General features: G+C 41.4%; 1 protein-coding gene across 3 annotated transcripts in view; it reads right to left on the bottom strand.

Annotated features, from left to right (window-relative positions):
- The window catches only part of fnip1 (folliculin interacting protein 1), a 50,193-nt gene that overhangs the window by 13,789 nt on the left and 9,983 nt on the right, over positions 1-26,421 (bottom strand). For 2 of the 3 annotated variants that reach the window (XM_078265212.1, XM_078265213.1), the window contains 11 exons: positions 18,123-18,252; positions 15,375-15,512; positions 15,017-15,117; positions 14,698-14,772; positions 14,184-14,275; positions 13,112-13,195; positions 9,061-9,132; positions 7,268-7,403; positions 6,210-6,411; positions 5,363-5,448; positions 624-770 (listed from right to left, as the gene is read on the bottom strand). In XM_078265212.1, coding sequence (XP_078121338.1) covers positions 624-770; positions 5,363-5,448; positions 6,210-6,411; positions 7,268-7,403; positions 9,061-9,132; positions 13,112-13,195; positions 14,184-14,275; positions 14,698-14,772; positions 15,017-15,117; positions 15,375-15,512; positions 18,123-18,252 — 1,263 coding nt within the window. The remainder of the gene's footprint in view (positions 1-623; positions 771-5,362; positions 5,449-6,209; positions 6,412-7,267; positions 7,404-9,060; positions 9,133-13,111; positions 13,196-14,183; positions 14,276-14,697; positions 14,773-15,016; positions 15,118-15,374; positions 15,513-18,122; positions 18,253-26,421) is intronic. The other variant, XM_078265214.1, reaches the window with a different exon arrangement.

Consider the following 26,421-nt stretch of genomic DNA (forward strand, 5'->3'; position numbering starts at 1 on the left):
AAACCAACTGTACTGAATACGGGTGCCATGTTCAATAAAGGCCTTGCTACCAATTCATATATGTACAATTAGCAGTGGTTTGACATGGCTTAGTAAGAGCAACAATAAGCAATTAGAGACTGGCAGGGATCTTCTCATTCACAGCTCCCTCTGAGGCAGACAAATAACTGCAGAGGGTGAAACATTCACAGTGTGTGTGTGTGGGTGTGTGTTCAAGTGTAAGAAAGGGAGACCATAGACTATGTAGAATAGAATAGAATGAATGGTGTCTGTGAACCTGCATTTGTTTTACTGTTAATAAGCAAAGTGGAAAAGCTATTCATGGTTCTTAATGTCTGAGTGTTGCTGTGCCCCTCTTTATATTTATGAGCTTGCTTGATTCCTGTCTGCTTTCTTAATGCTTTTCAGCTCAGAGAAAATCAAGTGGGGGTGAACTGTCGGGTTTTCACAGTAGGTGGGTTTGCTGTGGCCATACAAATGCTAAAAAAACTATGCTATATGATAGATTTTAAAAAGCATATAATTTAGTTCCTTAATCCCGGTTTTGGGATACAACCCCTCCTGCAACATCTTTAGAAATTAACTGATGGCAGACTAGGTGTGAGTACAAGCGGACACTCAACTGGTTCTTGGAGGCCTGCTCCATCAACGTGGAGAGCTCCTTCATGAAGTGACCGCAGAGCTGGTTCTTCTCCGACGCTCCAGACATCATAGTCAACCAGACGGGCTCAGCCACCCGGGGCATGGTGTAAAGGTCGCAGATGGTCATCCTGGAGAGGAGGTACGGCGAAAAAGGGATGAAAAAGGAAGAGGGCATGGAGAGAGCGAAAATAAGGGAAGGAGGGGAAAAAGAGAGAGAGAAAAACGACAGGGAGAGAACAGAGACATTATTGTCTCACGGGGTAAACAAAAAGATCTCAATTCACAAGAGCTTCGCTGTCTGCCATGGGAGACCCTGGTTGTGTGTGCGTTTGGAAAAGTCCGACGAACTTGCTCGCACTCACACTGTCTCATGCACTGTACAGTCTGCGTGTATATCTATCTATCTGTATGTGACTCAGTTGGGGTATTTGTCCATTGAGAAGGACTGGAGTTTCCATGGAACGTGGGGGGTGTTGGTGAGCATGTCTTGGCTGGAAGCCAAGCTTTGACACAGGGGCGGAGGGGAATCTCTGCAGCCTGAGGAATGTGGAAAATCAGGCGTTTTTAGTCAGAGCTGAAATATGGACTGCAGCTGCTGCATTCTGGGTTTGAAAATGCAAAAATGTACAGGATAATCAAAAAAATGTTTTATATGCTTACTCTTATTCCTTGCAAACATAACAAGCGAATCCAGAATTGCAAACTTCAGCAGCAGAGATGATACAACAACAACATAGCCAGGTTAATTTCAAAAGTAAAAAAAAGTGTATAAACCAGCTTCTATCACCCCATGTGATCTTTGCAGGTTGTACTGATAGGGATTAAACATGTGTGTTGTTTTCCAAGCTTGATTAAGTCATCCAAGACTGTAAAGAAGGTTAATCCTGCAGTAAACTCACAACCTCTTTAGCCTATAAGGACCTGGTGACAGTGAAGATGTAGACAGGCTTGATGCTAAGAGAAAACACAGTGTCACACAGTGAAAGTGACCTTCACTAGTTCGCCAGTATTCCAGTAATCAAACTATGGCTTAGGTTGCTGTATTTTTCCAAAGAAAACAGGAACACCATGTGCAGTCTTTGTGGGTTTATAAGATGAAGTTATCATCAACTGGGTGCGAAAAGAAGAACTAATTAGTTCAACTGTATTGCATTAGTTGTTGCAAGTACTTCTTTTTTTGGTGGTTTTTTAACGGTTTAGTGTTGTAACCCTAAACCTGTCCTCTGCTGATTAATATCCTCACAATGACAGTTCATGTGGTAATGCACAAGGATGCCAATTTTGAGAAAAGTGCAGCCAAATGTGCTTTATGACGTAGAAATTAAGTTTGATTAAAGGTTTCATTTCTGTCTCCCAAAACTGGCACGGTCTTGCGTTCTCTCTTTTCAAGACTAAATCATTCAACCAGTGCACAGGTAAATTACAAAAGACCCCAGAATGATTTTTGCATTGAGGGATCGATGCATTAGATAATCTGAGTTTGACCGATCTAATTCTTGATATAACAATTTAATAATCACTGATGAATCATTAATTAACACAGTTTAGAGGGGCCATAGCAGGGTAAATCAGAATGGACTCCATGTCCCTTGTAACTCAGAACACCCAAAACATATACCGGACTCTCTTCACATCTCGTTGTCAGGAGGGTGGCAGAGAGGATTCTTTTTTTGGACTGCAGCATCAAATGACCTAATAATGCTTTATTCATTCCTGTGTTATAAACAGGTTGCATTATTGGTGGCCTTTTCAAGCCCCACTTGACCCTGCTGTGTCTGGTGTGTATTCACCTACTGAAATTCCCCCTAGTGTCTGAGGCTGAGCCAGTGCTAGATGATGACTAGGAGTCTGGTCTAAGCCTCTCTGCAGCAGCTGTTCAGGTGAACTTTAAAGGGTGCGGCTGTGATGTGAAATTAAACTGTGTTAGGCTGAGGAGCCAGATTTGAATTACCTCACTATGGAGGGAAGCAATTCAAACATTTCTGACCTCATCTATTGCTTCAGACTTGTGATGTGTTTTCCTAAGCCAATTTAAAGACCCTTCTACATTTCGCAAGTTATAACTGTACAGTTATGGTCATCCTCTGGTTCCAATTACTAATCATCAATAATCTAAATTTTGGGTAAAACTGCATTGCATGCAAACATGTATGCACTATACTGTACTTTCCGCGTCAAAATAAATGTGTCAGTATTACTGGTTTAACCACTCCAGTCAGATGTTTAGTATAAAACTAAAAAATGTCTGCATTATAAATCGGGCAGGGTAGATTTGAACTGCTGTTCAGTCACCGCTTTTTTGCATTTTTGTTTTGCAAGTTTACTTTATGCTATTATAGGCCCTTAAAACTGACATGTTAAGCACTAATGTTAACTCTGAAGCAATTACCAGGCTGTAGAGTCCCACCACTTCAGGTGGCTGTTATTTGGTGCATACCTTTATCCAAGGTGCATAAGGATAAGTGCACTTTTTATGTTTGTGCTAAAATAGGAATAAAACTCCTAACCCTGGTGTGTTAAGTGGGTTTGCCTTTCTCATTACTACTGCTTGTTCTCTAACTGCAAACCCTAACATAACCCCAATATAGGCTGGTGTGACTTTAACGAGAGCATGCCTCTGCTAAGTGTACAGCTTATCTTTGCCAGCATGCGTGGGTATGTGTGCATGCCCACCCTCCAACTACGTCAAAGCAGAATCAGCATTAAGCAAAGCATTTCCTCCAGTTTCCTTCTGTAATGTTCCATGAAGTCAAACTCCCTTAATGGCAAAGGTGGCTACACTTATATTTAGCTGCTGTCTGAAGGTGAGATTTTACAGATATTTTGTTTGTCCCGGGCAATAGCTTCACTCCTGCTGGCACTCCACCAGTATCAAAGGTAGATAGGGTTGCCACTCCAAAGGGTTGGGTTGCTGTGGCCGGCTGCCAACGGGCATATGACTGCAGCAATGAGGGGACCTCAGACAGGGGACTGCCGCTAGTGTGCAGACACACACTTAAAATAGGTTTGTGTGTTTTATGAGTACCAAAGTCATACAGTATTGACAAGCACGTCACACCCATACATACATGTACACAAACACAATTTTAGAACCTAATCAGAACAAATTTTGGATTTCCTATTTGAAGTCATCACAAATAAAACATGAAATTATTCTTGAAACAGAATGAAGGGTAGTTGTAGTGCAGAGTTGAGAAGTAACTAGCTTCTAAAATGTCGGCCAAATAAGCTTTCCTACACACAACCAAAGCCGTAAGCAAGAACTCCCAGCATGCACTGCAGTTACAATGCAACATCTTTGGTTTGCTCATGACAGCTAGGAAACAGTGTGTTCCTACTTGCTTTTACCCAACATATGTTACTGGGCTTGGTATTCATGTTATCAATTACTGTATATTTTAAATAATCAATTCATTTAAAAAAGGAACAACAAATAAAAATATGAGAAAGGGCAGAGACTGTTAGCATCACACTATCCTCACACACCACAGCGAGCATTCATTATTAAATGCTGCGACACCTCAGACCACTGCATAAGTAACTTGAGCAGAATTACAGAATCCCTTCACCTCACCTCCGTTACCTTCAGATTCCATTAATTCACCGGTTATACAGAGACACCACCGGCTCACTGACAGTTATCATGCTAGCCTATGCTAACAACATTATAGCAATGAGAAACAGCATTACATTCAATTGTTTCAACTAAAAATTCAAACAAATGGCCATTTTAGGATACATTTGTGACAGCTACGTATCACAGTAATGTGACCATTGCCTAGTGAACATAAGAACTACTGCATGTAACAATGTTCTCTAGTGAACCTGTTGATAGATGAGATGCTTCTTTTGTCTGCAGGCCACAACAGCTGGTGAATATTAGAGGTTATCAGCAAAAACATAATTTACTGCCTGCCTAATATACTGAAAAGAAATTCTAAATGGTGCATGGTAACCGATGAGCTTAACAAACTATGCTTGGAATGAAGGGAATGGGAAAAAATACTTGTGTCAAAGCTGCCAAAATGTCAGCTGCCAACACATGATTAGTATGGTCACTTAGTGACTTTAAGGAATATTAGACTGGAGTAGGCTTTAGATAAAATGCATGTTAAGCAGTTTATATATGGCTACACTTTATTTTAGGACTTTAAATAGGAAATATGTGATGTGAAAAGTTGTTTCACTGGAAGACATTTCTCTTTCTATCACACCTGCCTTTCCTCCATCATATCCTGCCAACATTCCCTCACTATCAGGAAACAAACTGATATTGACAAAATTAATAAAACATGTAGCATCCATTTCCTGGAAACAGATTTTAAATGTCACATTTTTCCTGAGTATCCATGATGTGGTGACCTTGCACCCAGGGATAGAATGAGTGTTAAGCCACAGTACATAGAAACTGAATGACACAGTGATGTTGGCTTCAGTGAACTGAGTATTTGCAAATAAACAATGCAGTAAAAAGACAGTGATTCTGGCTTAATATAAACTGAACGATTGTGTTTGGCTGTTTTTTTGTCCCATGTAAAACGTTCAAATTTACGCCAAATTGCTGAATTATAAAGTTAGAATGTGATGTGATATTGTGGCATAAACACTCCCTAAAAAGGTTAACAAAAGCATCAGTGTTTGTCATGTTTAAATAAGGAAAATATACATTATGCTGGATTATTTATCTGTCATAGTGAGTGAATGTGAGTCGTTGACCAACCTGAACTCGTTCAGTCCGTCCACCATTCGGCTGTAAGCCAAAGCCCTCTGGCTGGCATCAGCTGACCGCCGACTCATCTTCATGGCCTTGAGAGTGACACAACACACATGCACTTTGAGATATTTGGCACTAAAGCTGACAAACAAAGTTACAGGAAAGGTGGAGCAAGGAATTTGTGAGGGAGAAGAGAGGGAAGATGAGAGGGTAACATTAGAAGTGATCCAGAGCTTTGATGGTGCCAACAACAGACACCAGTAAACAGAACCACAGATATACAAGCTATGACAATTGACCAGACAATCTGACAGCAACACTGCTCATTACAACAACAAAGGGGTCTGAGGTTCACATTTGATACTATTCATATCTCACTGCTAAATGGAGTTCACTGACATGCTTTCTTTACAGTGTCAATCAGGGAGAATACAAATGCAGGAATCCCCCTTTAAAAAGCATAAATCTTTAAAGACGCCTACACATGACCAGCGGTAAAAACGCTCTGTGCTGGCCATTCCACAGTTTTTCTATTGCCGCCGAGCGCTGCACTCAAAGTAAAAAAAATTTCAACTTTGACCTCGTTGCCGCTGATCTTTCAAGGCGCAACCAATTCCAGAAGCAATGATGCCGTATACCTGCGCTGCACTTTGCCTCTCTGCTCTGCGCCCTACCTCACAGTTTTGTTGTGGAAAATGTGCAGGCGGCTTAACACAATAAAACAATATACTTTGGAGTAAATAAAAACGTTAATAAGTGATTAACGTTAATCAGTGAAAGAAACACAAAACACAACTCTTGTCAAATACAACATGCAGTTGGTCTATAGTCACAGTCATACACATTAAGTCACCTGTTCGATAGCGCTCTTGAGTTTGTTCATGTGGCTTTCAAAGAGAGGGAAGTGGGAGAAAAAGAAATCCTGGAAACGGCTGTTCTCCTCAGGGTTGGGGGACAGCATGAAGATGACCCCGATGGCAATCTTCTTCTTCCGAGCCACGCCAAGGCTTGGTACACCGCTTTCGTCAGACATGTTAAAGCTCTCCTCGACTGACCTGATCGGGACAGGGTACAAAGGGAGTCAACTTCGGAGCCAAGGCAGATCTGATACAACTTCCAAAACCTGACATATGTGTGCAGCTGCTCAAATTTCCAAATGTTTACTTGCCATGTAAACCTGAATCCTAGTACTTTTGCCCATGAAGATCAATAAAGTTATATCTTACCTTATATAGGACATCACTAGTCAGAAAGCTATTTAGGGTCTCCCTAGATAAGTGTCTTTCTTGTACTTTTGCAGCAGGTTTATTCTGTTGACTACTGCTTAGATATAACCAGTAAATATTGTACATACAAACATGTTACATGTTTCAACAGTTAAGCAGAAAAAGATACTTACGCATATCTGTTGAGCAAAGAAAACATGTCAATAGACTTTTAATCGTAGCCATTTTTAGTTTTGCAGCTGGTAAACAAGATGCTTTGGTGCTGCTGAACTGGACTGCCTGAAATATTAGAGCACTCAGAGGCTGACAGCTGCATTTACATTTATTTGTGTGTGTGTGTGTGTGTGTGTGTGTGTGTGTGTGTGTGTGTGTGTGTGTGTGTGTGTGTGTGTGTGTGTGTGTGTGTGTGTGATTCTGAGGAAGTCCTAGCAGGATAAACTTTACAAAAGCCTGTCAGAGGGAAGCAAAATGGAGGGGGGTTAGCGATTGGGAGAGACTTCTCTAAGTGTGTGTTTGGAAAGTTGTGCAGAAAAGCGGCACTTTAATTACGCTAAGTTTGCGCGAGCACATGTGAAAGACTTAACTCTCCACAGTGGTTCTTCGCTGCATGTACATTCATATACATGTGTTTGAACATGTACCTTGCACAGGTGTGTGTGCATGTATGATTGTGTGTGTGTCTCACCATCGGGGGAAGACGCCGTTTTCCAGGCTGGTGGTTTGGCTGCGGAGCCATCGGCGCTGGTAACTAGACGCGCAGCTGCTGGTCAGGGACGAGCCAGGAGATGGGAAGGGAGTGATCAACAGGCTGCTCAGAGAAGCTAAAGGGATAAGCGATGGGATAGAGAGAAGGATTGGAGGTAGATAAAGGAGGAGAGGAGAGGAAGGTTCGAGAAATTAAGAATGAAAAAAAAGGAGAACAGAAGGGAATAGGGAACAGATGGAGGGAATTGAGGGGTGATGGAAGAGAAAAAGATCAAGTGTGAGTCAGACAACAAGTGTGTAGGGTTACTCATTCTCAACGACACATTGTGTGCACACCCACCCACCCACCCACACACTTTCTACCACACAGAGCTAGACAGAAATCTGGAGGACAATAACTGTACTACTTACTAAGACAAAGAACTTGAAAAAGGGCAAACATATACAGCACACAAAACACAAAGATACACAAAAACACATCTAAACGCACAGAACCACACACACCTTTTCTCTTTTTAGCTCCTAATTACTATTACTGCTTTTATATGAGATCTAATATCAGTTAGCCTGCTAGCAGTCACATGCTGCAGGATACTTGGCTTTACACCAGGCTGACATGGTCATGACAACCTACACACATGCATGCATGCATGCAAGCACGCACGCAAGCACACACAAGCCCTGATCACTGGGTTATTTACAGACTGGGAAGCACGCACTGATTAATGGTCACATGAACCATTTAGACGGTGTGTGATCTTAAGGGTATGACGTATGAAGAGAAAACTGTGCTATAGAGTTGAAGATGTACCAAAAGAGCTATAGTAAAAGAAGAGAAAAGGTAGACGGGATAAGAGTTTGTGTCACAGTGGGACATGTAAGTATTTGTCTTTGTCAAAGTTAGCTATAGAGCGTGTGGGGAGGTGGAGAGTGTCGAGATGAGAGAATGAGGCTTGAATTAGAAGCTCATTTACTAGTTTTGAGAGCTGCTATATTTAATCCTTTGCATGTGACCCGGGTTTGAGCAGAAAGCGCCATTCCTGTCATACCAGTCATGCCAGTGGGGCATGGTGGTGTTTGTAATGAAGGGGGCGGTCAGTTTCCATTGCACAAGGTTTTCCAGACCCTAGAGGTCCTGTAAACACCTCCAGCCCTGCATCATCATTTTCTTTGTGGTTTTAGGTCAAAATACAGAATTGGCAGTGGAGAGAGGGATTTATGTCCTTTCTCACTCTCTCTTCATACACACCCCAGTCAGCCTTGACAAGGTGCACCTGTGGCTGGTATTAATGAATGGAAAACTGTGTGCATATGTGTGTGCATATGTGTCTGCATATTTGTCTGCATACCACGTTAGTGAAGTCGCAGCTTAAGTACCACTGTCTAAAGAAACCAATGCTTATGTAACTGTTCATGCTCTTGACCTTGAACAGTCAAGTTAAAGAAGATCAACCATTTTGACCCACAAAGTGCTTGAATTAAAAAATAAACTAATTAGCTCCCTCATTCATGTTTTGAGGAAACAATGACAGCCAGAGATTGTATACATTTGTGGGAACCTATAATGCGTTTGAGGTGAAAATGAGTGAAGTGTAATAGTCCAATAATTTCCTCATTTACACTTTATCTTCTCTGTTCCTTGGCCCCTTTGATCTTGACAAGAATAAATGTGAACCCATGTCAAAGCTCAGCTGTAGGGCTGAAAGCACACCTAGTGTGTGACCACAGAGTGTAGGTCAATCCAGGCTTTGGCTCCTAGTCTCGTTAACCTACCTGACCTGGCGATGCCGCTGTCCCTCTCGTCGTGAAGCCCTCGGCCAGGCATGTCCATGGGGTGACTGTGGCCTGCAGGAAGATGGAGAGAAAAAGTGAATGGTTGGGTAAAGGGTAAAGGAAAAGGGGTTAAGAGAAAGGGCAGAGGGAGATAAAGGTCAATTGCAGATGGGTGATATAAAGAAACAAAAGGAGAGATAGAAGAAATTCACCATCAAGTTAGAGCCTTGTAGTGCTCTTCTACTCCGCAAACAAATGTAAAGGCTAATGCTTTTGGATGCTTCACCTCCTCAGCATCCATGTCAAAGTTATGAAAATGAAATGAATAAGAAAATAATACGAGAAATCAATTTCACCCCAAAGAATTGCAACCATTTTTTTTACTTACAAAAAATTAGGACTTGCAACCAGGAAAAGGATTGAGTTTTTCTTGCTATAGCCTGACCAGTAAATGCATCACTATGTGGAATGGCTCAAAGTACATACAGTTAAGATAAGGTTGAACATTTTTAAAATTACTATTTATTGTGGCAGAATGGCCTGGTGGCTTATTCAAAACAACTGTATCAACTGTAGGCTATAAACCACACAACTCCTACATGTAAAGTCCCCACAATAAAGGCTAGGCTACAAATGACAAATTTCTACTGTGAAGTGGCTGTTACTGATTGATTCTTATGCTGTTAATGCACCCTTTGTTTTGTGACATCAAAACAGAAAGTGCCACAAACCAAACAAAAATAGCAAAAAGCACTACTGTTATAATAGGCTGTTGTTGCTCACTGACACCATCTACAGTAGCTGTTACAGCTATGATGTAACTTTCTACAACAGTACTACAATAATATGAATGTCACAAGCTTGTTTGCTCAAATGTCCTTCTCGTCAACACTTCGACATAATATGGGAAAAATGCCAATGCTTCTCACAGCAGAAAGGAGTAAAACCACAAATGCACATTTTAATGTGCAGTTGAAAGCATAGCTCTGGTTGAGATGATTAAAGGAGAATTCCGGCAATTCCGACAATTTTTACGTTAATCTTGATCGCTATAGCTACGCGAGTACTTTCGATAGAAAAAAACCCGACCCGAATCAGTGCAGGGAACACGGAGAAGCTGCAGCTACGTACTACAAGCGTCCCCTGAGCTAAAACGGCAGTGGTCGGGGCAAGTTTTAGAGTGCCTTTGTGCCTGTTTACAGAGACAAAATGCAATTAATATGTCTGTGCCACATGAACAGGGCCCTTACGTGTCAACAAGATGCGTTTTCAACTCAGACATTGTTTAAATTCACCTACCCTGGTCCTTGTATCGATCCTGCCGGTAGGTAGCTTGCCCTGCTAGCTGATAGCCGTTAGCTGTTAGCCGTTAGCTGCTAGCTGCCGTCCAGTGAGTGTATTCAGACAGGCTTCTGTAATAATCATCCCAATAACAATCCACGGAGCGGTGGTGGTGTGGATATGTCCTCCAGAGGACAGGTCATGTCACGTCTTGAAGTGTATTCCCCCCTAAAATAAACAGTAGTGCGGTAGTAGCTGTTAGCTGCTAGCTGCCCTCCGGTGAGTGTGTACAGCCAGATAGCCGTTAGCCGTTAGCTGCCATCCGGTGAGTGTATTCAGACAGGCTTCTGTGATAATCATCCCAATAACAATCCATGGAGCGGCGGTGGTGTGGCTATGTCCTCCAGAGGACAGGTCATGTCACGTCTTGAAGTGTATTCCCCCCTAAAATAAACAGTAGTGCAGTAGTAGCTGTTAGCTGCTAGCTGCCCTCCGGTGAGTGTGTACAGCCAGATAGCAGTTAGCTGCCGTCCGGTGAGTGTATTCAGCCAGGCTTCTGCGATAATCATCCCAATAAAAATCCACGAAGCGCCCGGTGGTCTGGTGGATGTCCTGCATAGGACAGATCATGCCTTCGCAGCGAAAGGTTTATTTCCCCCTCAAAATAGGTAATTGAGCACTGTAGTGGTTATGACCATATCAGTGACTATGTAACTACATGGAAACGGGATAAACGATGCCTGTGGCTTGCACAGTAATAGTGTTACTGAAGCTTAGCTGTAGCATCGCGCTGTCTCCTGGGAATTCAGTTGTAGCAGGAAAAGGTAAACAGTAGTGTGCAGATTGGAGCGTAGTGTGTGAAGAGCAGAGTTGTTTATAAGGGAAGAAGCTTGGAGTAACGTAACTATGGAGAATATAGCAAATATACAACACACGGAAGAGCCTTTTGAGTTTGACGGTCATCCTTATTTATTTGAATCCGAGTATACAGACGAAGAACTAGCCTCACAAGAGTTGGAAAGAACGAGACAGACAGAGGGAAAACAGGCAGATGAACTTGATGCTCCAAACGCAAGCTAAAGCTAGCCTTCAGTAACTGGAAGACATGGAACACCATCGCCGCTCCGTGGATTGTTATTGGGATGATTATTACAGAAGCCTGTCTGAATACACTCACTGAACAGCAGCTAACGGCTATCTGGCTGTACACACTCACCGGAGGGCCGCTAGCAGCTAACAGCTACTACCGCACTACTGTTTATTTTAGGGTGGAATACACTTCAAGACGTGACATGACCTGTCCTCTGGAGGACATATCCACACCACCACCGCTCCGTGGATTGTTATTGGGATGATTATTACAGAAGCCTGTCTGAATACACTCACTGGACGGCAGCTAGCAGCTAACGGCTATCAGCTAGCAGGGCAAGCTACCTACCGGCAGGATCGATACAAGGACCAGGGTAGGTGAATTTAAACAATGTCTGAGTTGAAAACGCATCTTGTTGACACGTAAGGGCCCTGTTCATGTGGCACAGACATATTAATTGCTTTTTGTGTCTGTTAAGAGGCACAAAGGCACTCTAAAACTTGCCCCGACCACTGCCGTTTTAGCTCAGGGGACGCTTGTAGTACGTAGCTGCAGCTTCTCCATGTTACCTGCACTGATTCGGGTCGGGATTTTTTTCTATCGAAAGTACTCGCGTAGCTATAGCAATCAAGATTAACGTAAAAATTGGACGGAATTCTCCTTTTAATGTGCATGTCAACATGAGCTTTTGTTGCAAAGCGTGTGAGTGTGTGTTCACTCCTGTGGTACACTGTGCTTTATGACCATACCAACACTGCATATCTAAATGCCATGCCAACCTAAGGGTGCCCTGAACAGGATTGTGGGTAGGCAGCAGCATGGCTACGACTACGCTACAGCAAGGGCAAAGGTTTTACCCCCCCAGAATCCTGAATAAGATGTTGTCATAGTTTATAGTTAAAACGCATGTAAAGCCTAAAATCACTGCCCACATATCACAGTCACTGGCAAAAACAAGTTAGTGAAAGTAGTGAGTGAAGAACACAGAGGAGGAGGAGAAGGAACTGCAAAAACTTTAACTAGAAAGAACTACAGCCACCGACACCAGTGAAAACCCATGCACACCACTTCTGCGTGCGCCATACACCTGCAGGCCTGGGTCAGATAGTTCTGGCAGATGGGTTTTATGATTTGTTTGAGAAAACGTTATGACTGACGGGTGAGGTTGTCTTATTGGACACTGCCATTAGCAAAACAACGGAACAGAAGGTGTTTGAAGCAGTACATATCCCTCTGTGATTTACTAAGTGGCAGTTTGTGTTGTTAAGGTTCACTGCCAATTTCCAGTGATCCAGCATTTGTAAATAAAATTCACAGCTCATTTAATGGTGCGGATGTCTTGCAGCATGGCAGAGAACAGTAATTTGGTGCCACTTGAAGTTGAATCTAAATGTCCTCACCTGCCCAAATTAACTAATTAAAAGGGAAGACATAATCTTCTTTATGAAGAATATACCAAACAAGAACAGTTTCTGCAGCTTCTATCTGACCCAAGTTATTTACAGACGTGCTGTGATATTGCATGCTATGACTACTGCAACCACTTTTAGTGCAAGAATCACCACACATGCATGCATCTGCTGAGAGTCAAGGCCTGTACAAAAACTACTACTGAAACTATTGTCTACACACACGCATGCAACTGGCACACATCACTCATGGCCAGTTTTAAGCGCCAACCTGAAAAGAAAGATGCACTCTTGATGAGGCGCAGAGGGCCCTGTTCAGAGAAGGCCCGTCGAGGGCTGCAGAGCTGAGAAAATCCTGCGCAGCACAAACAAAAACATGGAAAAGAAAAAAGGGAGGAAGAGGGGGGAAAAAAAGACACATAAAAACATGAACCGCTGTTAGTGACTGTGTAAAGAGGAAAGCTGGTTGCCTCCTGTGGTCCGACCACCTCGTAGCAAGAAGCTGAGTCACAGGAGCTTTTAGTCTGGAATGAAATAATGACCATCATCTGGTGGGTCAGTCAGTCATACAGACAAACAAGAAGGCTGGTATCACTCACAGAAAACACAGCTAATCAAACAAATACATTATGACAGGCTTTCCATCTCCGATGTCTACAAGTTGATCATTTTTGTCTTTTATGTGAGGATGACACAGAGAAAATGCTCTAAATGATAGAATTTGCCAACAGTTCTTTATATTCTTTTTTATGTTCTTCAGGGTGTTTGATTTCAGTTTTTCAGATACAATAGATTTTTTTACAAAGAGTTTTACCATGAGTACCAAGTAGAGTCACCATGAGTTTTCGGGAAGGACCAGAAGAGTTACAACAAAGATATACTGCTATGAGTGTTTGATAGGATAACAGTTAATTATGCAAATTTCCTGAGAAAACGTGTGCTTCCAGAGCTAGTTTGAACATTCTCCAATTGTTCACAAGCTTAGTGCTGGTGAGCAGTAAGTGAGAGCTGTTTGCAGAGTCTATCTAGCCTGGTTTGCATTCAAACAGGAAAGGAAGGAGAAAGTGAGAAACAAAATCAGCTGATTCCTCACAGTTCTACCAAGGCACATCGACTTCAACTGACAGTTACTGAGGTAACATAAGATACTAAATAAGATTGACTGAACATGCAGTCGTACATGCTCCACAAGTCCTTTCAAGAAGAAAGTAACTACCCTGAGTGTCTATCTATGACCATACAAAAACAAACATTTCATACACTTTTTACACAAGTGAACTGAAAAGAAACAGGAGAACATTGGTGGCTAAAGGTTTGGTGTGGCACTGGGTTTCTGTGGTTACCTATGTTCCCTAGGAGACTGTTGGGCCCGGTGTTTTGATCGGGCCTTAGGGTGTTGCTGTCCTGTCCAATGAACTCTAGGCTGTCTTGTAACCTGTGCAAGACCAGAAAACCAGCAATAAAAGTTAGGAGGTTTATGCGGATGATTTTATAACATTTGATGATTTTCTGGCACCTGCAACAGAATTATACTGTATACATACACTATATGCAAGTTTGAAAAAAACAAAAAAAAAGTGTGTTTTAATATATTCAAAGTTGATTACAATTAGGGCACACAGTTTGTATGAGACAATTGTGAAAGAGTGTGTTCAACTAGACAAAGAGAGTCAGAAAGACATAGAGACAGGATGCCTAGTTGACATAAACAGAGGGAATATAGACAGTAACCAAGACAGATGCGAATGGGAGGGAGAAAGATGAGATGAGAATGTATCTGCATGTGCTGGCTAATGGAAGAAGCTGCAATGGGAATCAGAGCGAGAGGTTCGTGTTGATAAGCATGTGTGTGCTTACGTGTTAAGGCTGCCGTACACACTGCCTCCCGTCCTTGCGGTGAAGACCTTACTCAACATTAACTGAGGTGGCGATCTGATATAACGATAGCACAGGGACAAAGATCATCAGCATGCAGGCTCGGTTCATGTGCACGCATTGTGCTTCTTTCACACCCAACCTCATTTGTCTCTTCTTCTACCACCCACATTTGAACATATTTGGAAAAAAAGGAATCTCAAAATCTAGTAATAAAAGCCATATAAAATGTCAAAGCACAAAAAAAAAAAAAAAAAAAAAAAAAAGGAAAAAGCTGTTGATGCATCTCTATTCGCATTACCTGATCTGGTGAATTTTTAGTGTGGAACCTTTGTAGCTCATAGCCACAGAGCCAAACATCATCTCCCCCAGCATTACCACATCGGACGAACATCTCGAACCCTGGAGAGGAGAGGAGGACCACAAATCTTTAATGTTGTTACCCTTAAAGAGCAATGAACTCCACAGTGATCTGAAGATTGTTTTTGTCTAAAAGGTGACTCCTACTGGACTTTGACGTATATACATGCAAATGACGTGTATATGCGAGTGTTTTGTGTACATATCTACTTATGCAGCTGGGAATGCATGGGCATGCATTTACTGTACATCCCTGCAGGGGAGTAAATATGTAAATGTTGCATGAAAGTCTGTTTTACCTGGAAGCGGATGCCCTGCTCCTTGGTTTCCTTGGTTTCTGAGGTGCAGGAGGAGGAGCTGTCCAGGGAACTGCTGCTGCCTCCAGTAGGACGGAGCTGGCAGCACTTCCCGAACATCTTCACCTGGCCCTCATTGCTCTGTGGCATAAAAACAAAAAATGCAGTAATATAGGCTCATGAACACAGGCTCTGCAGAAGGTTCAAGTTATATCAGAAAACCACACGCTTAATTCACTTCATGGTATAATCCATTATTATACCCATATAGATGTGAGCTTATAGTTTGACTTGAAGATAAAAAAGGACCACTTTTTACTGCTTTGTTTGCAGCCATTAAGAATGTAAACAAACTTTAGCAGCCTCTCAAAAAATTAAACTGGTGGAGTACAGAGCATACCAGCCTCTTCCATCGTTTCATCAACCAAGTTGTTTTTTCCTTTTCCTGTCAAATATAGAGAAGCCTACAAAAATGCTCTCTTTTGACTAAGTGCATTCAGCAGCAATGAATAACTTTTTTTTGTTATCTACTTCTCATACTTGCAAATACGTAGGGACTAAACAATAAAAACAAAACACCAAAAATGGATGAAACAAAAATTAGCTTAAAAGCTCTGTGCCATTTTGTGCACATGAAGTCACCAAGACAGATGCAGACATTTATGTGTTTTAGTTCTTAAAGGCCATGTGCCCTTCAATGTGGAAACAGCCCATACATGTAGGAATAGATAAAGTCAAGAGGATGTTATTGCAGGGGGATTTCAGTTATGGCGGCCTCTGCTAACATACACATAACGAGAGAGGCAAACAAAGCACACTTCACCTTTAAAAAGTCACAGTCTGTCTAATTTCATCCTGATGCCCTAACATTTGAACAAGTCCCAAATATAAAAAGTTGAATTGGTCGGGTCTAAAACCATAAAAACCTGATCCAGAAGCAATTCTGTAAACAGCAAACTAAAAGCAATGTGAGCTCAATCACCCCGTCATGTGCCTTCTTAACTTGGCAGCCTACTCAAGAGGAATGCATTTGGGAGGGTGGGGAGCGTGTGTGTGTGTGTGTGTGTGTGTGTGTGTGTGTGTGTGTGTGTGTGTGTGTGTGTGTGTGTGTTTTAGCTAAGCTTTGGAAATGGCTCACTTGAAACCACTGTCGCTGCCAATGTAAGAGACGAAGAGAAAGGAGGGAGAAAACAACAGGGAAGCAAAGAGAGACAGAAGGAAAAAGGGAGAAGGAAAGCAGACAGATGAAAACAGATGACTGTTTTTGCTTAATTCTGCTCTTTTAAAGTACATTAGTAAACACTTTACACATGTATGCAACTTGTTGTGTACATATTCTATTCTCTCTTGTCAATGAGTGATTTTGTAGCACACCCATATCCTTACACTAATGACGCAAGGCTAATTCTGAGCGAGAATGTGTTTGAGTGTGTACGTGTGTGTGTACGTGTGTGTGTGTGTGTGTGTGTGTGTGTGTGTGTGCTGCAGTGCAGTGTGAGGTGTGTACACAGAGGCCAGCAGCATGTGACTGTCAGTCATATGACTCTTTCAGCAACTCGTGAGCAAGCAGCACTGCAATCATTCCCTCCCTTCCCCCTCCACTCCTCTCTCTTCACCCCTCTCTAATTCCCGCAGCTTTCTCTCTCTTTCCCCCCCCTCTGGACCAGATTTTCCTCCAGCTCCCTCTTCCCATATATTGTATTATTTCCCACCAACACCCCCACCCCTCTTTTCTTCACTTTTCTTTCCCACCCATCCAATGCATGCTCCATCCTCGCTTGTTTCTCTATTCCTCAGTCTCTCTGACCCTCTGTGCTTTTCTTGTTTCTGCTGCTGATCTCTCCAAAAATAAATTTGTCTGAGTTGACAAAAACAACAACAAAAAAGACAAGAAGAATAGCTGTGATAGAAGTCACAAAGTAGCTGGCAAAGCCCTAACAACGCAGAATGTGCCAAAGACACACAGACACAGAGACACACAGACACACACGCAGCCGATTTAGAGAAGGAAGCTGCAGAGTGGGAGGCAAATGTGGAGAGGGTGAGACCAGAGCAAAGACAGACCAGTGAGTGACACGCTGTCATGTGAGGATGAAAGAATGCTGCTTACACATGCTGTCAGCTGAGGCTATTATTATTGGAGATAAGAACTCCAGAACAAACCAGTCAGGGTCAAACAGGAACACACAGCAGCATTATGAAAATATTAGGCATGTTATTCAAAATGAAAAAAAGAATAAAAAAATAAAAAATAAAAAAAAGAGTGGTGACCCTGTGTCACCGATAGTTGGGGGGAAAAAAAAATAAAAAAAATAAATAAAAAAAATCAGCTATTAGGTGCAAGTGTGGGAGCTGGAGAATACCCAAAGCTGGTTGCCAAAAGACATAATTGACATGTTTAAAAGCTATAGTTGCACACACCCTGATAAAGACTGCTACGCTGTAGTAACACAGTTTTTATCATCATGTCTCACAGGCTGAGATGGGTGTGTTGACATTTAACCAACGCTGAGTCTCATGCACTCACTGATGCACACACATAGACTATCTGTTTGACATAATGTCAGAATGTTTAAGGCGATATCTGCTTTCAAATTTCATTTAAATAGGACCTGCAGCTTGTCTACTGCATCAGTTGACCACTGACATTACACCGAGACTTGTAACAAACAGTGTATTTTCATTACCATCTACAAGCCAAGATAGGCCTTCAAATGACAACACACACACACACACACACACACAACTCACCGTGACGGGGGTTTCCTCCGTGCCCTTCTTTTTGGTATTGGAGTCGAAGAGGACATTCCTGCCGCGCCTCTCACAGTCCTGGTACACTATCAGCCTGATCTGACTGGGCTCCAGCTGGGGGACTGGCCAGCTAGATGGAAGCAAAAATGGACAGAGAGGAGGGATGGAAAAGTGAGGGATGAAAAGAGGAAGTAAAGGAGGGAGAAAGCAAAGGGGGGCAGGAGGACGAAAGGTGGGATGGTGAGAGAAAATAATGCAATTAGTACAAATAAACTGACAAAGCAGATGAAACTGAGTGAATGGGGAAATTGAGGAAACATCATCTCACATATATGCATTTCTCAGAGTGTTTCTTTAAAAAAAACACTTCATAAACAAGCTGGTGCAACATAGTACTGAAAGAAGCAGTGGAGCAACAATACAACTTTTCCCACTGTAAATACCAATTCTGAGCACAAACCTTTTTACATTATGAAACTGATAACTGGAAATGTTCACAATTCATTTTCAGACGTAACAGGGAAAAGGTCTACAAGGGTTCTTTGGTTATCCAACTGCAGTTACTCAATGAATTCTATGGTTTGCTAGAGTCAAACTACTTGGCACATCTGAATAAACTGTGTACATCAAAAGAGACTTGAGATTTGGGACAGTTCATTAAAAGAGTATTACACCAATGTAGCATTGCACCTTATAACGTTGTTGGACTCACAATGGACAATTTTTTCTATAAGTATAAAAATTGATGCAGCAGAACTGGCTATGCTCTGACCAGGAGAGAAAATGCAGACATGATGTACTAGCAAGCTTTAAATAAATCTGTTTAAGCCCTCATCCCTCTCAGTGGGCATGGTAGAGCCAACAGACTGCATGCCACAGTTACCAATCATCCATCTCTTACCTAAACCAGTAGGGACCAACCTACTAGGTTTACAGGGCACCCAGATAACAAGATGCCACTATGGACACTCACTCAGCTGATTTAATCCAAGATTGTCAAAAAATAGAATACAATACTTTTTCTTTAAAAATCCAGGGAATAGTTGCCTGTGCCTAACATATTATGACGGCAGCTCCACCGTGCTCTGCATTCACACAGTTACCAGCGTAACAGTCACCCAGTATAACCAGTCCGCAGCTCCACTGGATGGGTTGAGTCATCATTAATACTTCACTCAAGGCAATGAGCTTTATTGTACACATAAATGTAGAGTGAAGAGCCACTGTATTGTCCATTGTCCATCCTGTAACTAAAATCATTTTTTAAAAGCAACTAGCCAAAGGACTTCTTTGAAATTCAAATATCTGCCAAATTGTATCATTGTCCTTTGGCAGATCAATGTACTGTACTCACGCAGCTCTCTTAACAGACCTAAAACACAGTTTATCAACAAGCTTCTTACAATTAGCAACAGGTAAGATGTATAGCCATACTGGAGATTTGGGGGTATTAGATTTTACAGCAGTGGTACATTTCTTCTGGCAGTAAACATTGTCTCAAACAGTTAAGTAACAGATAAGCCATTTTTACTGGCAGCCCCTGCTCCGTGGCTGTTGCTAGGTAACCTGAGGTTTTATTCAGCTCATCTTCAAGATGTTGTTGCATATTTACATCTCACTATGGGCACTAGCAGGCCTTCACAAGACTCTGGCACTCCCCTCTGCTTTAGGGGGAAACTCGGTCCCTGGTTGATTTAGTAGGGGCTATAAACATGACAGGGGATTGGACCGACAGATAGACGGTCAAGGATTTCTGTCTGACCTGATGAATGGGTCAGGCAGATGGACACAGAGCTCGACCTAAATATAGCCTTTTATTTGGGAGCAGGGGCCGTCCCCAAACACAAGTGTTTATAGTAAATGGGTTGGTGAGGAGGGGTGGAAAATGAACAGTTAAGTCCATTTCAATAGTACACACAAGCTGACATTCAAAAACAGTATACAACTGTTCGGCAGGGCATGGAATACCTTGCCCTGTGGAACGTGTGTTGGCGTATGCTTCTCTGTGCGTTTGTGTGTATGTGAGTGTGAGAGGGAGAAAAAGGGCCTCCAATGGGAAACCCCTATAAAAACACATATATACACTATGTATATATATATATATATATATATATATATATTACATTCTGTCTTTATATTTTTTATTCCATCCATCCAAATATTGTGTGAATGTTCATATTGCTGTTTATTGTGTTCTGTCCGAATATTTGACAAATTCCATGCATGTGAGCTACTATTTACCAAACACTGGTGTCAAAATATTGCCAGCATTCTTGGAGGCAAAATGGTTAAGTCTTGCAGGGGAGTAGGTTAAGGGAGTCATGTGCTGCAGCCTGCTGTACTGTTAAGTTGTCAAACCAAAGTAATTTGTCAGATGAGGCCTTGAGAGGCAATCACACAAGAGTAACTTTTTTTGAAGACTCGTGCTCACCATTTCTGCAAGGATAAATCTCCAGCATTCAATCCTGTAGCTCAAGGATTGAGCTTGCTGCCTACCAATATGGAACAAAACTACCATCTGAAATTGAATTAGGCTTTGTGGGCGATCAACAGAAGGAGCCACATTTCACTGCATGCATGCTGTTGCACAGGCACGTGTTTATTGTTAATTAAGGTCCCCCGTAGCGAAGACTATCCTTCCTGGGGTCCAACACAAGACAAACAAACATGCACAAATGCGTGTATCTGTGAACTGCTAAAATATACTGTAGCTCCTGTCTTATGTTCTCCAGTTGCTAAAAATGTATCATTGTTCAGAAAAAGATGTTAAATCAGTCAAGGAGTAGTCAGAGAAATAAAAACATTAACCGGCCGGGTACTACATTAGTAAAATGTAACAACTTAATGTTTCATTCACACTGACTTTTTCCAGCTCATTTTCTGTAACCAGTGTAGCATGAAGGCATGTTAGGTGGAATAAGCAAGTTAGCAAAACTAGCCAGCCAGCCAGCCGCAGCGGGCTGCTTGGTCCCTCCACTTCACCACTGCAGGAAGACTTCTTTGCAGAGAGATGTACGACAAATAGCTTATCGCTGCCTACTGCCATTGCAAGTTATTTCCTCTCATGCAGGTGCAGAACGTACATGCTAGTTGGCCATCGACTGTAGTCTTGACTTTGTGTTCAAGTGCAACTTTTTGGCCAAGAGACACAAGCGACGTGAGGAGACGTGAGGCGAATGCCAGTCGGCCAGCGTCACCCCTAGTTCATTGCCATCTGCTCGGTGTGTCAGCACTCAGCACCTTTAGATTCTACTTGGCTTGTGAATGGCTGTTCTATTGTTGTTCTTCTGCTTTTTGGTTAGTCCAAGTAAATGTTGGATCGCTTTACAAAAACATCTTAAGTTTTATCCTCCTGGCTCCTGTCCGAGGAGAGACCCAACCTTTTACCCAGTCTGAGTGTTAAATGGGTGACATAATGCCTGCCTGGCCTACATAATGAGCTCAAATTGCATCGTTTGAGATCGGGTTGATATTCACCTCATAGACTTGTGTGCAAGATTACACATCAGGCGGTCGTTTTAGTCCGTCACATGCCTTTCATGAGTGATTTGTTTATACATCTGACTTTGCTGTTGGTTTTCAAGTGTTCAGCTTTAGTGCATCTTTATGCATTTTGGTTGATAGTCTCTTCCATTGAAAAAAATAAATTCTTGAGAAATCATCTCTGATGCCCTTTTTGCAACTATCATTAACTGATTTAACCTTTTAAGCATTTATTTATTTATATATATATATATATATATATATATATATATATATATATATATATATATATATATATATATATTAGAGGTGCAACGATGAATTGATTAATTGATTAGTTGTCAACTATTAATCGCCAACTATTTTGATAATTGATTAATCGTTTGAGTAATTTTTTATTAAAAAAAATAAGATTTCTCTGATTCCAGCTTGTTAAATGTGAATATCTTCTAGTTTCTTCTCTCCTTTGTGACAGTAAACTGAATATCTTTGAGTTTTGGACAAAACAAGACATTTGAGGAAGTCCTCTTAGGCTTTGGGAAACACTGATCCAGATTTTTCACCATGTTTTGACATTTTTATAGATCAAACAACTAATCGATTAATCGAGAAAATACTTGACAGATTAATAGACTATGAAAATAATCGTTAGTTGCAGCCCTATAAAATATAATTGTTTGCTGCTCTACCACCATCTTGAATGAACAAAATCTGAAGTTGTTCAGAAGAAGCGCGACTTAGTTCCAAATTCTGGCCAAAAATCGGTGCAACAGTCACAAAAAGAGACAATGTGTTGTTCCCAGATCAGCCCAGAGGAGATCTGCATAATTTGACACCAAGTTCACTGCTCCCTTTGTTTTAAACATAACAGAGAGAAAACACACAGTGAGATGCAAGGAAGAAGGAATAAACACAGGACAGAAAGCTAGAAACACAGCAAGACAGACCCCTTTTATAAGTTAGTTTTGAGGTAACACAAAAACTAAAGCTGAGAACACTACAAGAAATAATAACATTGAATAAGAAAATGCAGCTAACATTGAAGGTTGTTGGAGAGAAAACCAGAATTGAGCTTAGATAAGAGAAAAGATCATACAAAGCAGAAACAAAAACATCTGAGATAGACAGAAAGACATTTGAAAGAAAGACAAGGCAAGGGAGGAAGTACCCCATCAGTGAGCTTGTGACAGTCACAGCGCTGACAGAAGAGAGTCATTCATAAAAGTAGCACATGACTTCATGACTGTTACATACTTGTACTGCATTGACTTCGATTGTCTGAACCAAAACGTCTCTTACAAATGCATACACGTTATCATTTCCTTGAACAACCTGTTGATCTTAAAAAGAAAATCCCCAACAATGGTTTAATTTAAGGTTACATTTCAAAATGCCACAAAGATCACAAGCAGGGCCTTAACTTTTTTGGAAATGGTTCACCTTCTTCCTGAACAAAATCCAATCTGAGATCACAGATATGTAAAACAGAAACTCTTTGAACCACAACTCCACCCAAACACATAAATGCCACACAGTTTTGTTCTTATCCAAATTCAACACAAAGGTGTTCTTTACCACAAACTGTTTAATCTTCATTATATAACATTGACCTCAAATGATAGAATCAATCTTTAAATCTACAGCCTTGCTGCCTTAAACTGCAAGTGCTGTCCAGCAGCAAACAGCCACAGGTTGCCAACACAGAAGACAAAACCTGAAGGAAACAACATAACTAAACCTCCTTTGACCAACACTACCATGCCCACTTGGATGCACGTACGCCTGGTTAAATATTACCGACTCCTACCTGGGCATCATTGTGAGTCTTTCCCCAGCCCTCTCCCTCTATTCCTCTCTCTTCTCTTCTCTTCTCTCTCAGCCAAAGCAGGGTCTAAGAATAGCGGTGAACTAAATTCACACCACAACATGAGACTGTCAGGTGATCGCAGGAGCACTGTGTGTGCTGGACAGTACAGAGGCAGCAACAGCAGCCAGCCCGGACTGCTGACTGCCACAAAGCACTGTGATAACAGAGTGACAGTGGGGATTTGTTTGTGTGTTGTTTCTTAACCCACTCTTTTTGTTCCGCTCTTCCTTGTTGTTCCCTCTCCGCTTCTTTCTATTGTTCTTTCTTGGATACATTTAATACACGTATGCGTAAATGTGCAATTTGTCCTCTTAACAGAGAATGCTTAGAAAAAGAACAGGGAAACAAATAGCTTATATATATATATATATATATATATATATATATATATATATATATATATATATATATATATATATATATATATTCTGGCTTTAGTTGATGTTCTTCTACATGATAACTACTATTACTATCACCCACAACACCTTAACAACATTCATGTGTCCATAGACACTGATCCATACTGATTTTGAACAATAGTAGTGCAACAAAAAAATATAAAGGAATATAAAAGAGTAAAACCCAAGAAGTTAGGCATCCATCCACTGGGATGCACTTGGAATTTTAATTCCATACTAATGGGAGCCAAATATGTTTATAATCTATTATTCCTGGAGAAACAAGAAAAACAATTTCATTTGACAGTGATACAAAGCCTGCAACAATGGGGGGAAAGCACCTACAGCCGTTTCTGGCGATGTGTGTACTGATAAAGGTCACAAAAAAAGCATGCAATTTTCCTTGACTGCAGTGAGTCAGACATCAGCATACTTACAAAGAGCCATCGCTCTCTCTCCACTGCCACTGGAACATCTGTGCGTGTGCGTGCGTGTGTGTGTGTGTGTGTCAGAGATAGAGAGACAGTTACATAAATATCCCTATGTCCAAGCTGTGTGACAGAGGTTTCGGTTAGGTCCTGGCACAACACAGTATTTTTAAAAGACATTGTGAGCGGTTTCTGCTGCAGGTAACAGCCGATGCACATGGCGCAGCGCTGTCATAAAATATATTTTGACTCTACAATAATATAAATAACTACATTTCTACAGAAAGAAATCCATCATCTAGCATTCCCATTAACATGCTTTTCTGGGATCATGACATTTAAATGGTAAAGTCTTGTACCAGCTTAGGGTAGTTATGGTTTCACTGCTGGCCCCAGTGTCGGGACTAGATAAAACATGCTTGTATTTAAACAAATCACATGGAATAATCTAGATGAATTAACGCTAGTTTTCCATAAGGGCAGGTTGCTCTGTAGGTAATGACTGCTGAGATGACTTTTCCTGAGAGAACGACAAACCAGTATCTTAACACCCTTAAACTGATTCCTTGTCATTGGTCCCTGCACCTTGACATATGATGTATCAGAGGTTTAACAGACATGTATGAGTCCCAGCTACACTCAGCTCGTTCTGTGCCGTCATGCTATTTTCCCACAATGGAAGTGAAATATTACTACTAGATATGCATCACTGTAGTGACACAGAAGAACAGTGATCACATCTAATCTTTAAGATATCTCTAGCCGTATAGGGAGACCTTGTGCACGTACACTCTCAGAAATGCATTGATGCGCCAATACTTTCCACGGTCTGTCCACCCTTTCAAATTTGAAACCTTCCATGTAGAGATTGTGGTATATGGGCTGAAAAGTAACCCAAATACAGGGAACACTCTTTTGCTGCTGAAGTCCTAGGGTGAAACACAATACAGTTGAGTATAAACCTTGTCACACTGACACAAGTGCTGCACTTCCGTGAGCTGAGGTTTTGCTCCGAGTATATTCTAGTACAGCAACTGAACGCACCTGACTACCTGAATACCTGCTTGTTATGTTGCATTTAGGGCTTCTGCATTCCTGCAATCACAAGATTCTGAGTGTGTGAATATGCTGCAACGCCCTGAGGTTACAGCAATTACAAAGACAATAACAAATGTTATACATAGAGATGCTAGGTAAATAACCAAGAGTGATTTTACCCAAGATTCACATAAACATTAACCTATATAAAGAACAAAATCTGCAGAGTAATATTTATCAGTATATTTTGTGAAAAGCATGTTAATCCTTTGGGGGGTGGGGGGCATTTTTGACATTGGGGACTGTGTTTGGCTGGTATTCCCTGCATAGTGTCTTGAAACAAGCTATTATTATACAGTATGTGTTTGTCTTTACACCGTGTGTGCATATTCTGATGACTATGTGTACACTATGGCTTACTCACTCACAACTTCTGAATCAGCAACACATGACAGAAAGGGAGTGATGAGAGTAATGAGTGTATGACTGTGATTCACAAAGAATCACATGACCATATCATCAGGCTAAACAGGAGTGGTGGAAGCTATGTAGAAATCAGGACGTGTGGTCAATTTTGCCTTCAAAGTGAAAAGCAGATTTGCCTCCACAATGTGGAAACTGCATGGAAATTAAACTTTTATTTCCTCCTTTTAGTAATCATAGCGACAGAGAGTGTCGTATGATAACTGTTCAGCCTTAAGACAAAGTAATTACGATCAGAACATCCTGTCAAATCACCTGCCCCAGATCTCTCTCTCTCTCTCTCTCTCTCTCTCTCTCGACCCAGGCTCCCAACAGACAAACTAATCACACTGCCAGTTTCACACTTTCAATGAAAGTTGTCATCCAAAGCACCTTACCATAATCTTAGAATAGGTCATCACAGTGAAAACAAATAAATGGACCGATAAATAAATATTGGGACAAAAGCTAAAATAAAGATTAGGACTAAATCCTCAATGGTGTTCCCTGTAAATTAGTGAACTAAGGTAAATTTAGATAAACACTGTTCAACAATGTAGCAATTTCAATAACAAATGGTCCTGGAGATAGATTCATACCAACAACCAAGAAACCTTAAATGC

The sequence above is a fragment of the Sander vitreus genome, chromosome 13, assembly GCF_031162955.1.
Source record: "Sander vitreus isolate 19-12246 chromosome 13, sanVit1, whole genome shotgun sequence".
NCBI lineage: Eukaryota > Metazoa > Chordata > Actinopteri > Perciformes > Percidae > Sander > Sander vitreus.